Below are 15385 nucleotides of genomic sequence, written 5' to 3'. Positions count from 1 at the left end.
TTTGTCACATAAGGCCTGACTTAGCATACAATGTAGGTATGGTGGGTGGATTGATGCAAAAGCCAAAGGTATCACATCTAGCAGTGGCGAAGAGGATACTAAGGTAGCTGAAAGGAACTCTCGACTATGGCATTTTGTTTCCTGTAGATAGTGAAGAAAAAGAATGCAAACTAGCGGGATACACCGACTCAAGTTGGTGTAGTGATGCTGAGGATCGAAAATCCACAGCTGGCTATGTGTTTATGCTAGGTGGTGCACTAGTTGCTTGGAGTTCAAGAAAGGAACCAATAGTGGCATTATCATCATGTGAAGTAGAATACATAGTTATTTCCCTTTGTGCATGTTAAGAAACATGGATGGTGAATCTGGTTGAAGAGATAACAACGAAGATTCATGGAGCAATTACCATGACAGCATGTTAACTATCAATCTGGAAAAGAATTTGATATCACATGGTCGAAGTAAGCACGTCGAAATGAGGTTCCATTATCTTTAAGAGTAGGTAGCAGATGGGAAAATGAATTTGGAACACTGCAGAACTGAGAATCAGATTGCAGACATCATGACAAAGGGGGTGCAGGTCGAAGTATTCATAAGACTAAAAGCTATGATGAATGTAGATAGCTTAGACACAATGAATTAGGTGGTGTGTTGAATTGTAATTCCTTGTGTCAAAGCAGGTTGCTCGACAGAAGCAAGGAAGTGTTGAATCACCTAGTGTGTCGAGTTGTATTAGTGTGTCGAAGTGTCGAAGCAGGTTGCTTCACACAGGATTTCGACTTGGGCTTATTTTTAGTAGTGTTAACTATTTTGGATAATCGTTTGCGTTTACATCTCTCGGTGCCAAAATGGATAATCGTTTTAACAATGGTAGAGGTCCTCCTAATTTTCGGATTTAAGGTCAATCATGTCACAGGATTGGTACCGTGTTATCAATGTCAGGACACAGTCCAAAGTTTGTGAACTGTATATATATGACACAGAGCATGAATTCCAAAATAGAATTGACAGAATCAAGTATGTTTTAGATGGTTTATTGTTGTTTTGTTCTTCCCAATATATATTTCTGATACATATTATTTATCCATGTTTTCCATAAATGTAGGACCAAAAGTGGTGCCGACATTGAGACTGTAAGCAAATTGTCTGAGATGTTGTATGAAAACAATGTTCATGCTTAATCATTCAGAATGACCAGGGATATATTGAAAGAAGGCAATGTTTCTGATTTTAAACTTCATTTGATTTCTGATCATAGTACGGATGGAGGATATATAACCAACCTACAGTTTCATAAGTAGTTGCTTTGATTGTTAGGGATGTTTATACCGCAGAAAAAAGAGATATTATCCTGCAAAGACAGTCCGGTGAACTTCAAAGGATAAATGAGCACCATACCAGCTATTTAGGGTATCAGTATCCATTGCTTTTTCCGCATGGAGAAGATGGATATAGACCTAATATTAAGCATCAAGATAAAGCTTCTAACCTTGATATTGATCCAGATGCACAACATGAACAAATTCGGCATGAAGATGTTATGTGGGAACAAGCAACAAAGAGAAACCGCCTAACAATCAGGGAGTGGTTGGTATTTAGAATACAATTCAAACCTAATGAGCCCTTTACAATATTAAGATCAAGAAGATTGTACCAATAATTTTTGGTCGATGGTTTTACAATGATGGAGTCTGAAAGGCTTAAGTGGCTTAGAAAAAACCAATTGAATCTAAGAGTTGGAAAGTATCAGAATTTGAGTGAATTAATTTGTAAAGGTGACATAGAAGGATCAAGTTTGGGAAAGAGGGTTGTATTGCCTTCATCTTATGTTGGAAGTCAGAGATATATGGAACAACTATATTTCGACAAAATAGCAATTTGCAGCCATGTTGGATTTCCAAATATTTTCATTACATTCACATGTAATCCAAATTGGCTTGAGATTTAAAGGTTGCTTCAGACATCTCAGTTAAAGCCTCATGAGAGGCCTCATATTATTACTAGGGTGTTTAAAATAAAATTTGACGAGTTGTTGCCTGATCTGATAGAAAAAGGTGTCATAAGCAAGGTCCTTGCATGTGAGTATGTTAATATTGGACTAAAATAGTTGATTATATTCCTCATATATTTGTTACATAAGTTAATTGTATCAGTTACTTCATTGACATATTTTTTCCCCACAGATATGTATACCATTTAATTTCAGAAAAGAGGTTTACCTCATGCCTATATTCTAATTTTCCTTCACCCATCCTACAATTATCTGACTCCAAACAATATTGGTTGCATCATCTCAGCTGAAATTCCCAATCAAGAGTCAGATCCAGAGTTGTATAATTTGATTAAATTCCATATGATACATGGTCCATGTGGAAGTGGTAACCAATCAACATCGTGTATGAAAGATGGAAAATGTTCAAAATATTTTCCAAAGGATTTTCAAACAGATACAATTGTTGATCAAGATGGTTTCCCCGTTTACATAAGAAGAAATAATGGAAACCGTGTTTTTAAGAATGGAATTCATCTATATAATAGGCATGTTGTTCCATACAGTCCCAAATTGTTGAAGAAGTTTCAAGCTCACATAAATATAGAGTGGTGTAATCAAAGTGCATCCAGAAAATACTTATTCAAATATATTAATAAAGGCTACGATAGAATTATTGTTGCCATTGTTCCAAGTGAAGATGGAAATTCTATCGAAGAACAACGTGTTGATGAAATCAAGCAATACATTGATTGTAGATATGTATCTCCAAGTGAAGCATCTTGGAGAATTTTCTCATTTCCTATACATCGAAGAAAACCAATTGTCGAAAGGTTGTATTTTCACTGTGAGGGAGAGCATTCGGTATATTATACCGACAGTGACCATATTATTACTGTTCTAGAGAAGTCAAGTGTCACAGAATCAATGTTTGCATCATGGTTTGCAGCAAACAACAAATATTCAGAGGTTATAGAATTAACATACAACAATTTTGTTTTGAAGTTTGTATATGTTTAGAAAAAAATAGAATGGAAGCCCCAAAAAAATGGTTATATGATTGGTAGGCTAATTTGGGTTCCTCTTATCACCGACGAATTATATCATCTATGAATGATGTTAACCCATGTCAAAGGTCCACACAGTTATGACGATATCAAAATTGTTAAAAACTTAAAATACGACACATTTCATGATGGGTTTTTTGCTATGGGGTTTATAGGAGATGATAAAGAATTCATTGCAGCAATTACATAGGTAAACCACTAAGATCAGGTCATTTCCTATGAATTTTTTTTGTCCACATGTTGTTGTCGAGTAGCATGAATAGGCCAACATATGTTTGGAAGAAAACATGTCATTTATTGTGTGATAGTATACTCTACGCTCAACAAACACTTGCAAGGAACAAAAGTATGCATTAATGAGCTTAACAGTCTAATTATGCTATTCTATGTAGACATATTATGAAAATTGTAATCCTAACACAATTTGATATAATTTAAAGGATTGAGTTTATCTATGAAGAAATTACCAACTTAACATTGATTGAATTGAAAAACTTCTTCAAATGAATCGTAGAAGTTTATTTGACTATCCCGGATTTCCTAAACCAATAGGATATGTGCTTGAATAGTTGGGGAACAAGATGATATACGAACAACGTAACTATGATCCAACCAAGCAACATTATGAATTCAATAATCTATACCAATTCCTAAGAGCTATTATAAGTTTGACACATGCCTTTAATAATATCAATCTTTACTTGAATTTGTTGAGTTTTTGTCCAATAATTTGATTTATATTTCTATATTAAATAAAAAAATATTATACATTATTATAATAGTATTAAAGTAACATTTTCATAAATATAGATGAATAGAGATATGTGTTCAGATCAATCATCAATGTTGTGGAGTATCAAAGAGGTGATTTTTTTATATGGATATGGAGGGACCGGAAAGACATATATATGGCGGACTTTAGCTTCTTACATACGTTCACAAAAGCATATCTGCTTGACAGTCGCTTCTTCTGGAATAACATTGATATTGCTTCCAAAAGGTCAAACAACACATTCAATGTTAAAAATTCCAATACAACCTTGGAATCATCTACATGGGGCATAAGCAAAAAAACGATTGTGCTGAGCTTCTAAAAATTTCCAAGTTAATCATTTGGGACGAAGCTCCAATGGCTCAAAAATATTGTTTTGAAGCATTGGATAAAACACTCAAAGATATTATGACTGGATCAAAATCTTCAAACATAATATTTGGAAGAAAGGTTGTTGCTTTCGATGGTGATTTCCGAAAAATTCTTCCAGTTGTACCAAGGGGTAGCCGTTCTGATATAATTCATGATGCTCTTAATTCATCATACATATGGGATCATTACTAGGTTCTAAGGCTTACTAAGAACATGAGACATCAACAATCCAACACTAAATCAAGTGATTATGAATTAGAACAATTTTCACATTGGATATTGAAAGTTAGAGATGGAAAATTGGTTGAACCTAGTGATGTCTATGTAGACATTTCCATACCCACACAATTCTTAATCACTAATTTTGACGATCCCATCCGATCCATAGTTCAACACACATATCCTAACTTTGAACAAAACTACCATAATGAATATTTCTTGTTGTGTCAAGCAATTTTAGAAGAACTATTGACACAATCGATGTTATCAACCAATATGTTTCAGGTTTGATACCAGGTATTAATATATTTACATGCTTCATACTTTTATAGGTGTGTACATATCATTTATATGTTATACAATTGTATTAACCTTTTTTATTCTATAACATATGAGAAGACAAGGAGTATCTTAGCTCGGCTACAGTGGATAATTATGATGTAAATGGAAATGAAGCTTTCGACATTTTGACGAAAAAGTTTCATAACACACTTATAACCTCAGGTCTTCCTAATCACATAATTAAATTGAAAATTGGCACACTGATAATGCTTCTCAGAAATATTGATCAATCAGAGGGACTTTGCAATGGAACAAGACTTATTGTTACAAGATTGGCAAACCATGTGATAGAAGCGAAGATTATATCTGGAAAGAATGTTAGGGCTTTAATTTATATTCCAAGAATGGACATTTCTCCCACTTAGTCTCCATGGCCGTTTAAGCTAACCATGGGACAGTTTTCCATTACTGTATCATATGTCATGACAATTAACAAAGCTCATGGTCAATCTTTGGACTATGTTGGATTATATTTGCCACATAGTGTTTTTAGCCATGGTCAACTGTATGTTGCAATATCCATGGTAAAAAGAAAAATGGGTCTCAAAATACTAATCCACGACAGATAAAATCAAGCATTGCAGTCCACGACCAATGTTGTTTTCAAAGAAGTGTTTGAAAACGTATAAAGTGTTAGTTACAAAATGCATTTTACCATGGATGTAAATTATTCCACACTCTTTATAACGATCATTATGGTTAAAGTCTTTTACTATTTAATTTGTATATGTTAACAATTAACATCATTAATTAGGGTGAACGCATTAAATTATGTTTGTGTTATCTGTTCTGATAGATCATTTGGATTTATTTGATCATGGAATGAAGAAACTTCTGCAAATTACATTAGGTTCATTCTAAACACATATTCAGCATGATATTTTTCTGAATGGAATTGGAAATTAGCACGATAATTTTTTAATAATTCAGTGTTTTTTAATTTTCATAGGTTTTAATTGGTAGTCTTTTAAAATCAGCGTAACTTCCTTATTGCACAGATCATGCGTTCAATTGTATTTTGGTTGGTAACTCAATGTCGTTTTGTTTAATTATTCTGACTGAGAAATCAAGTGGCAGCACCATATATTAATATTTTTATACTAATGATGGCTATTTGCAATGAAATACTCTGAATTATCAATAACTTGATTTAAAAAAGAAGATATCCTACAACAGTCTTTCATTTACGATACTTATATTACATACTCGGGAAACACAAACATTAACTTAAAGTTATATTTAAAACGATCATAACACAACGACAAAACACCATTTTCCAAAAACTATTAACATAAACTTTTAGAGTTAAACTAACACAACCATAACACACCATATTCCAAAAAGTATTAACCTAGACTTATATATTTATCCAAAACACAGAAATGGTGGTGTAAGCCATCATTCATTTCATAAGAAGTTTGTCCTTCAAGAGCGTATGACAATCCTTACGTACAACATTTTGTGGACGAGATCAGTAGTGAAACTACAGGACATCACAAACCTTTAATTTTTTTGATCCAGCACACTCATACCAACCAGAGGTAAGGTATTTCTCCATGTTTGGTTTGCTTTCCCTGTTTGGTATTTTGGCCTTCAAAATGTCACAATCCCAGAATCTCATGGTTTCTACTTCCACCGGGGTGAGTTCAGTCAGGTCCACACACAACCACATCATAACAATGTCAGTTGGAAAATGCTACATATTTAAAAGGTTTTTTCAATTTATAATATTAAGGCCAATAAATCACAAAAAAATATTAGTATGTCAAGAGGAAATTCCATGAAAGATGCGTTGGGTTTAGAAATCACCATGACATTTTTCCATCATTTGAGGCCTTCGTGATCCTTTTCTCCCAGAACAAGTCAGATGCTAATTCTTCCCCACTCACGGTCTGTTGTGTTGGGTTATCATGTACGACATTTACCTGTTGATCAATGCTTTCAACATTGTTATGTTGATGTCCTTGCCCATCTATTGCATTCTCTTCAGCTCTGTTTGTTTCATAAAACATATCAGCAATGTCACATGCATTTCGAGGGTATGGTTGATTCATCTCTGTGTTAGTCCCACTACTTATTTCCATGATTTCCACCATCCCCTTTGAAGATACACTGCAAATAGAGAAAGATTGTCATTTCATTGAATTATAGTAGTAAATGTTATGTTAAACTGAAGAATAAAATTAAATATTTTGGACATATGAGTTTTGATCTGCAAGACCTGATAGAGGAAGAAGCCATTGACAATTTGGTTTTCAATGAGGCTCAGTTTTATACTTTGACTAACACAATTATTATATGTCAAGCCTCACTTATCTATATATATATGGTGGTTAATTTGTTGTGTGTTGTGTTAGTCTTTCTGTGCAGAAGAAATGACAAGGCAAAGCATTGGAATACGTACCATGGTGAAGATTTATTTTGATACTTGCAACTTTGTACCAAATAGTAAATAGTTGTGGTGTCATTCAATTGTAACTCGTTTCCAACACATCATTGTATTAAATAAACTCTCTCATTAATCACATAATTGCATCGAAATATGTTTTATATTACAATCATAATATGCAATAATCCAATCTTATCCGTGACAAATTTATGCATTAATAAGTTAATGGCATATTCAGTTTGCCTATACTATGTAGATGTTCAATGCAAACAATTATTTCATTTGCCAGAACTTAATGAATCGTCTTATACTTCAATACATTTTCTTATACTGTAATATATTAAGCACATCAATTTTTAATCAATTGGGTGTATTAAAAAGTTCAGTTTTATATCACTGATATAATTTAACAGTCTCAATTTTTTCACAAAGGCTTATTAGAAAATATACACCAGCAAATTCAACCTTATTAGTGAATTTACACCAGCAAAATCAACCTTCATACTCATCATTCCATACTGTATAATATTTAATATTAACACATCTGCATAATATTTCAAACTTTGCATTCTACATACTGCATAGTCTAGATGACTCAGACTTTGCAAAATGCATTACGTTACCAAATTACCGTACTGCATATTATTTCAGTTTTTGCATTATGAATAAATCATATATTTTAATTATGAATATATCATTGCATGTCTAACTGAGGTAACTGAATATATAAACTCAACAATGTATAATATGATGCTAAATTTTCCATAATTGTACTACATGCATAAATACGGACTAATACTAATTGTCATACATAAAGTCATACTTTTAGCAAAAAAACACCCAAATCATCTGCAAAATAAATTGAATTACATATCCATAAATGATTCTATTCGTTTGTCTTTTGAAAACACAAAAACATATCAGATCCTAACATGTTAAAAACGACTTCCTTAAAAAATTCACCAAATCCATCAAGCCCTCCTCAATGTAGCATACAGGTAAGGGGAAAAACTTCCCATTTTAAAACCAACGCATCTCCATCGCATAATTTGTTTCCTTGCAGCATATTCATACCATCCTTGCGTTATATACTTCTCATATATGTTAGACTTATTTTTACGCGTGGTCGTGTAAACGTACACACTTGAAGGTCTTACCATCTTAAATATCAACTAATTTTATCTCCTTCTGATTTCGTCAAAGGCATTTCTTAGCTATCACCATAGGAAAGTGTTGCAAAATATTATAATTCCACATAACAAAATATTACCAAAATATCAATTTTAACAAAGATAAATAATCTATACATATACGCTTACCATAACGTTTCTTGTTTTGCTTTTTGCATTCAATATGATGATCTCCCAGACAAAAACTTTGTTACCCATTTCGTTTTCCTAACGAACTCTAATTGGAACTGCATTGTTAAAAACAATTTGTCTCCTCTTTTTGGTACTCGGTACATTACCTCCAACCGGTTTTTTATGTGCAACACGTGCATTCTTTGTAACCGTCTTTTCTCTCTGACATTTCTTCATTATGTCTTTCGAAACATTGTTAGCAACATCAATGTCATCTTCTAACTTAATATGATTCATAACAGCCTTTCTTTTTTTAATGTTTGATTTTCCAAACTTAACAGTTATGTGAGCTCCTACGATTTTGGCAATTGGTCTCATAACAACCTTTCTATTTTCCATATTTGAAGTTGCAATCTCCATATTTTTTACAGCCACTTTGGTATTGCCGGTCGTTGGAAGCCTTGAATTAGCGATTCCATTTTTCTTAGAAGATTTCTTCTTTGCAGAAGGTTCAACAACTTTCATCACCATACACTTGATAATTTCCATAGTTGTTTCTCCACTGAAAAATCGATAATAGTAATATCAAGAATCAATATACCAGATCTAAATATATACACACAATATGTGACAAAATTCTGAATCTAAAACAAACGTCAAAATATTGAAATCCTTGCAGGAAGTTATCTATCATTAGTATAATGAGTTTTTGCAAACATATATAACTCAATCTATCCATGTTTCATTGCAGTATATCAACGAATACAAAATACAGTGGCAGAATAATTAATACGTTAACAAATTTCAAGAAAGAAAATTTAGCAAATTTTACGTCATATCTAACAAACAATCATCTGATATGTATCTATGGATTGACTTGCTCGGACCAAACATGATTTCACTCCCTTACGAGTTATTTCTACAATCAATTGGCAGTGAAACACCATGGTTGTTGCAAGCTACCGTGAAATTTTCGAAATGCTTGGAGTAGAAAACCCTAATTTCATGAATTAGACAAAGACTGTTACTATTCTGAACTTTTGGGCCATGCATACATATCAAATGGGTCAGTGGACAATTTTTTATTGGAAAGTAATTATATACCATCTATTTCAATTTATCATTTACTGATAGATGATTTACAATAATTTAAAATAAATAATGCATTTGATTTTATATTATGTTAATTAATATATTATTTATTTATTACTATTTCAAAATATTTATTCAAATATAAATGAATATTTTATTTTAATTACAAAACAGTCACCTTTTTAAACATATTTTTTTAACATAATTATATATATTTTATTTTTATTTATGTAATATTTTATCGACTTTACTCGACCCATGCGCTCACACGAGTCTCTTACTAGTTAAGAATAAATTGAATAGGAGTTATAGGTAATTTTATGGGCTAAAAATAGGCATATCAAATTTTTTGAATCCTATGAAAATTTAAATTGATTCACGTGAAGATATCAATCAATTCGTGTTACTTTTTTTTTATATTTTCATATTCACTCAATACTAAATTATTCCTAAATTTACTCTAACTTCCCCATTGATCTTAGGTTACCCAACACTTATTATAACTTAAAAGCTAATAAGAACAAGAAATCTTTGAAGATCCATATCATCTATTTAAGAAATCTTTGAAGATCCATATCATCTATTTAATGTCCTAGGTATGACCATAATGTTCTTCACTCTAGGTTTGTCATTAAACTAATTCTCAAAACCTAGTACAATATTTTCTCTAAATACAATGCATGACAAACTATCATACTATTTAACCTAACTAAAGATTAAGGTCTAGGAAAATCCACCTTGATGATAAAAGATGAATTCTATTTGTTGACTAATTAAAGATGTTTTCTTCCTCTCCAATATGCTTTTGATTCTTATGTCATTTTTTTACCACTTTTCTCCATCATTCCCTATCAAAATTTCTCCAATATTCTTGTTGCATCTAAACAAATGTTGGTTCATTAAATCAAAGCTTGCTTCTTGATCAGTGGAGGTGGTGGGGATAGAATATTGCATGTAAGCAAAGGCAACTTGTACCCAAGTCCCAATCTCACATTTCTCTCTATTCCATGTGTGGAAGGAGGTAGAGAAATGCAATAGTATAATTTTTTCAAAAGTATGCCTTATAGAACTTTGGGGCCAAATGACTAAAATACCCTTCATTAATCAAGTGCAATCACAAACATCTCACCATATGTATTAGATAATTCTCAACATGTCCCTTGTTCTTACAAATATATGGTTATTTATGATACTTCATAATTGAATATATAATTAGTACTCTGATTCTTTAATATCGATATTATTAGAATTTAGAGAGCATCCCTTTGGAATGACGAAGAAAAGCAACAAAGAATTAATTGGGTTTATGGTCTATAATTTGTAAATCAAAAAGTGAAAGGGGTCTAGGGGTAAAACACTGTGAATTATTCAACTTGGCATTAATAAGTATATAGACTTGGAAAATACTGTCAGATGATAGCACAAGTTAGTATCCACTTTTATCCATCAAATAAGGTGACATCAAGGAATTAATTCTTGATCCTTCCTGAGAAGTTAACAATAGGAAGTCATCCATATGGTGGAGGGACCTTAGGATTTCATTGGGATCTTGTGGTGAAGACTCAAACTGGTTCGGTAATGGTATTTCGTGAAAGCTAGGAAATGACTTAACAATTGACTTCTAGAGGCACGAGTGATTAGGATCATGACCTTTGAGAGTGCAGTTCCATGATTTGTTTGGTTTAGTGTAGGACTCCAGATCAAAATTCAATGAATCAGGAAATTGATTTAATGGTGTTTGGAATTAGATTGTGGAGATTAATCCTGAATTGCTTTAGGGCTCAAGAAGGACTTATTGGGATGATCTTCAAAATAGTCTGATTCATGTTTACCCTATTCCTGATATGTCTGATAAGTTTGTTTGGTGGTGCACTTCTTTAGGTTTTTCTATTAAATTTATATTTTTCAAGTTAGTCTCGTTATCTAGTAGGCCCAAAACTAGATCAAGATCTCTCCTCTACTTTGAAGACCATTTGGAAATAAAATGTTTCCTAATAATATTCAAATTTTTGCGTGGAGGCTTCTTCTCAGTAGATTTCACATGAGAGATGAACTAGTAAAGCAAAGAGTAATTTCAAGAGTGCATAATCTTGTTTGCCCTTTGTGCTTATGACCATCAGAAACACACTCTCATCTTTTTTTCTTCTATGTGGCTGAGTCCGTTTGGTTTTAAATTCTGGATTGGATTGGTCATTGCAGGTTGAGCCCTTGTGCGACCATTTTGGATAATTTATTGACTTTTCAAACATGTATGAAAGGAAGGATCAAGAAGCATTTTCAATTACTGTTGTGGCTAGCAGTTAGTTAGTCCATTTAACTAATTAGGAATAAAACTTTAATTAATGGACGACATAAAAATGTAACAAAAAATTGTTTCTTTAATGTAATCGCTTTCGTGGGATTGTTTTAGTTCTAGATTAAGGGTAAGTTGATTTGCGACAAAAAAATATTAATTTTTGCAGTCTAATTGTTTTTCTTTATTGTAACTTTGTCTTCCTTTTATGTTGAGTTAAGTATACCTTGTATTTAAGATTATTACAATTCATTTGTTTATAAAAAAATACAAAATGTTACACACTCTCATTATAATAAACAAAAAAATTAAAATATTTATTTATTTATTTACAACCAAACCAACAATGCACTAAAAAAAAAAAGGTTTATATATAGAAACCATTTATTTAGAGATAAAGGGAGAGAGATGTAGGTCGATAATTTTAGGCAATTGTTTTCCCTAAAACCACCAATTTCAAGAATTAAAAAAAAAGAAGAGAAAATAGTGAAAAGATTTAGCGCAAGAAATCTGGATTTTTAAAATGCAATTGTAGTTTGATAAAAAAAATCAATGTATATTTGTTTTAATAAATGTTCTTTTGACTAAAAAAATTGTTAACTCACATTCTCACAGTCAAAAAGACAAAGAAAAGAAAAAAAAATTCACAATTTTATTCAATTATTTAATATCTTAAAGGAATATTTAAAACTTTTAAAATTAATAGTTCATACAAAAATAATATTATAATAATACAAAGTAATAAATAATATTAATTGTTTCAAAAATATACATGATTTATTATTTTTGTCATTAATTTAAAACAACTTTTTCATAAATATAAAAAATAAATTCTATATAAAAAATACATATATTAAAATATAGTGATACAAATATTAATGAACATTTAATTGCATTCAGTACTTTTACTTTCTAGACAACTTTTTTTGCCTTTCTTTTATTTCGTTTCAATAGTATATATAATGAACATCTAAATTCAAAATCTCACAAGAAAAAAAATAATATAAGGTGAAATCTTATTCTTAGACAATGGAATTCCTTAACTGCAAAAAAATTAATCTTTTCTGGATTTTGTTCATTGCTTTGTTTTTGCTTTCAGGTAATGCATACAAGTCTGTTTTATTTTCCCAGTTATATAATTTATAGAAAATTATTTAATTTAAGTATATTCATTAAAAAGTAACTCAAATTATAATAAACTTTTTTGGTTGTAGAATTATCAAGTGGAGAGAAAAATATTTTTGGATTAAAATGTCAACCTGGAGATTGTCCACCTATTCCTCAATGCAATCAAGAGTGCCTTATGAAGGGATATAAAGCTGGTGGTACGTGTTATGGATTTTTTCCGAAGATCGTTCGTTGTTGCTGTCATGAAGCATGAGTTATTGTACTCTTTAATACAAGTGAATAAATAAAATGCATGCTTAATGTATGTTTAGAATTCATAGTTATAAGAATATATATTGTGTGAAATTAAAGAAATTCTTGAACTTGAATATTATATGCAAGTTAAAATGTAATGTTTCTTGTTACAAACTATCGTCTTATGTTTACCGTAATGTGTAGAGTTGCCTAGTTGTCACCAAATAATGGTGTTTGAACAACCTATGAAACTTTCAGCTCTTGTAATATGAATCATAGCCACGTTAGCTCCAAACATGTATTAGTCATAGCTTGATATTAAAACTTTGTTGATGATCTAGAGACAATAAATTGCTTCTTAGATCTCGATGAGATAAGGGAATTTTTGAGGAAAATGAAAAATCATGTAACTTATCTTCTAGTGGCATGACAACTTCCCCGATCTGAATCACAAAAGGTCTTTGAGATAAGGTCATTAGAGGTTGAAAATAATATGCTCTATCTAGTTGTGCATTTGATGTATTTGAGGACTCTCATTGCAGCACCCTGATGAGGTTTTTAAGGCTCATGCATGAGTTGACTTAACGTTTGCACATAATATACAATGTTGGGCCTTGTGATAGGAAGATAGATTAGCCTACCAGGAAGCCTTCTATATTTGGTTGGATTGTGTAGTACCACTCCATCTGTGGGAGTAAGTTTCAAAATTTGTTCCATTGGATATTTGTCAAGGCAAATACTGTTGGTGATTTTAGTATCACCCATGATTTTAGTAGTAATGAGATTTACTCTAGGCCGATGCAATTATGCGTTAAAGCTTGGAAACGAGTTAGGAGTAGTGCGGAGTGCACGCTCGTAGAGCCAACGTGTAATTGACTGCAAGTAATTGAAAACTGGGTTCCAAGGGGCGAAGCCGTTATTACCGTTTTTGTTGAAAAGGTATGACTTTTGAACGTTTGAACCTTCCCAACCGTTATTACCGTTTTTCTTGAAAAGGTATGACTTTTGAACGTTTGAACCTTCCCAACCGTTATTACCGTTTTTCTTGAAAAGGTATGACTTTTCGTTTTCAGTTTTCGTTCTCCTATAAAAGGGGGAAATCTGGCCTCGGTTTAGGGTTACACACAAAAACCATTCTACATTCCAGAATCTTTCTTTTGCCAGAAACATTCTTTCTTCAAGAATTATCCCCACAAAGATTTCGTGAACCCAGGCATAAATAGGGTCGAAATACTTTGTTCGGAAAGTGAACGAACACGATTCTTCGAAGATTATCCAGGATTATCAATTAATTATCTAACAAACGAACAAAGTACCTTTCTGATAATCATGGCTGGAGGAAACACCGTCAAGGAGATGACCAGAAATTTCGGAAAATTGGACAAGTTTCAAGGACAAGATTTCAGGCGTTGGCAGAAGAAGATGCATTTCATGTTGACAACGTTGAAGGTGGTGCATGTCCTATCTACACCGATTCCAGAAATTCGGGAAGATGACACAGTTGAAAATCTGAGACGCAGATCAAAGTGGGAGAACGACGACTACATATGCAGAGGGCACATTCTTAACGGTATGTCTGATCCCTTATTTGATATTTACCAAAACATAGAATCTGCAAAGGAATTGTGGGATTGTCTCGAATCCAAGTACATGGCAGAGGACTCATCCAGTAAAAAGTTTCTGGTGACTGATTTCAACAACTACAAAATGGTTGAATCAAGGTCTGTCATGGAACAATTCAATGAACTCCTCCGAATCCTTGGACAGTTCACACTACACGGATTAAATATGGATGAAACAATATCTGTCTCAAGCATCATAGACAAGTTGCCTCCTTCGTGGAAAGATTTCAAACACAATCTGAAACATGGAAAAGACGAACTGTCTTTGATCCAACTTGGAAGTCACTTGCGCATAGAAGAATCTCTAAGAGCGCAGGAGGATAACAAAGGAAAAGGCAAAGAAATTGTTGGACCCTCGGTTAATATGATCGAAGAGGGTGGTAGGAACGGTAACAACAAAAACAAAGGAAAGAAGCGTGCTTTCAAGGACAATAAGGGCAGTTTCGGTGCTAACAAGAAACCGAAATTAGAATGCTGGAAGTGTGGTAAAACAGGCCACTTCAAGAGGGATTGTCGCTTCGTTAAAAAGCACGATAACGCGAATGCAAGTGGTTCAGGAAAGGG

The 15385-nt window shown here is 32.4% G+C and overlaps 1 protein-coding gene and 1 long non-coding RNA gene across 2 annotated transcripts; both read left to right on the top strand.

Moving 5' to 3' along the window:
- The first annotated feature begins 4111 nt into the window (after window positions 1–4111).
- On the top strand, window positions 4112–5127 carry LOC127137763 (uncharacterized). Its single transcript, XM_051064186.1, has 3 exons — window positions 4112–4295; window positions 4706–4717; window positions 4820–5127. The coding sequence occupies exons 1-3, from the start codon at window positions 4112–4114 to the stop codon at window positions 5125–5127; spliced, it is 504 nt and encodes a 167-aa protein (XP_050920143.1).
- Window positions 5128–12792: 7665 nt separating this feature from the next.
- On the top strand, window positions 12793–13357 carry LOC127135605 (uncharacterized). The gene is made up of 2 exons (XR_007808619.1): window positions 12793–12936; window positions 13052–13357. It is a non-coding gene; the product is annotated as an uncharacterized LOC127135605 (long non-coding RNA).
- The last annotated feature ends 2028 nt before the right edge of the window (window positions 13358–15385 follow it).

This window comes from Lathyrus oleraceus, chromosome 4, assembly GCF_024323335.1.
Source record: "Lathyrus oleraceus cultivar Zhongwan6 chromosome 4, CAAS_Psat_ZW6_1.0, whole genome shotgun sequence".
In the NCBI taxonomy this organism is placed as follows: Eukaryota; Viridiplantae; Streptophyta; class Magnoliopsida; order Fabales; family Fabaceae; genus Lathyrus; species Lathyrus oleraceus.
The sequence above is the reverse complement of the archived record's forward strand: the minus strand, read 5'-3'. Positions and strand labels throughout refer to the sequence as shown.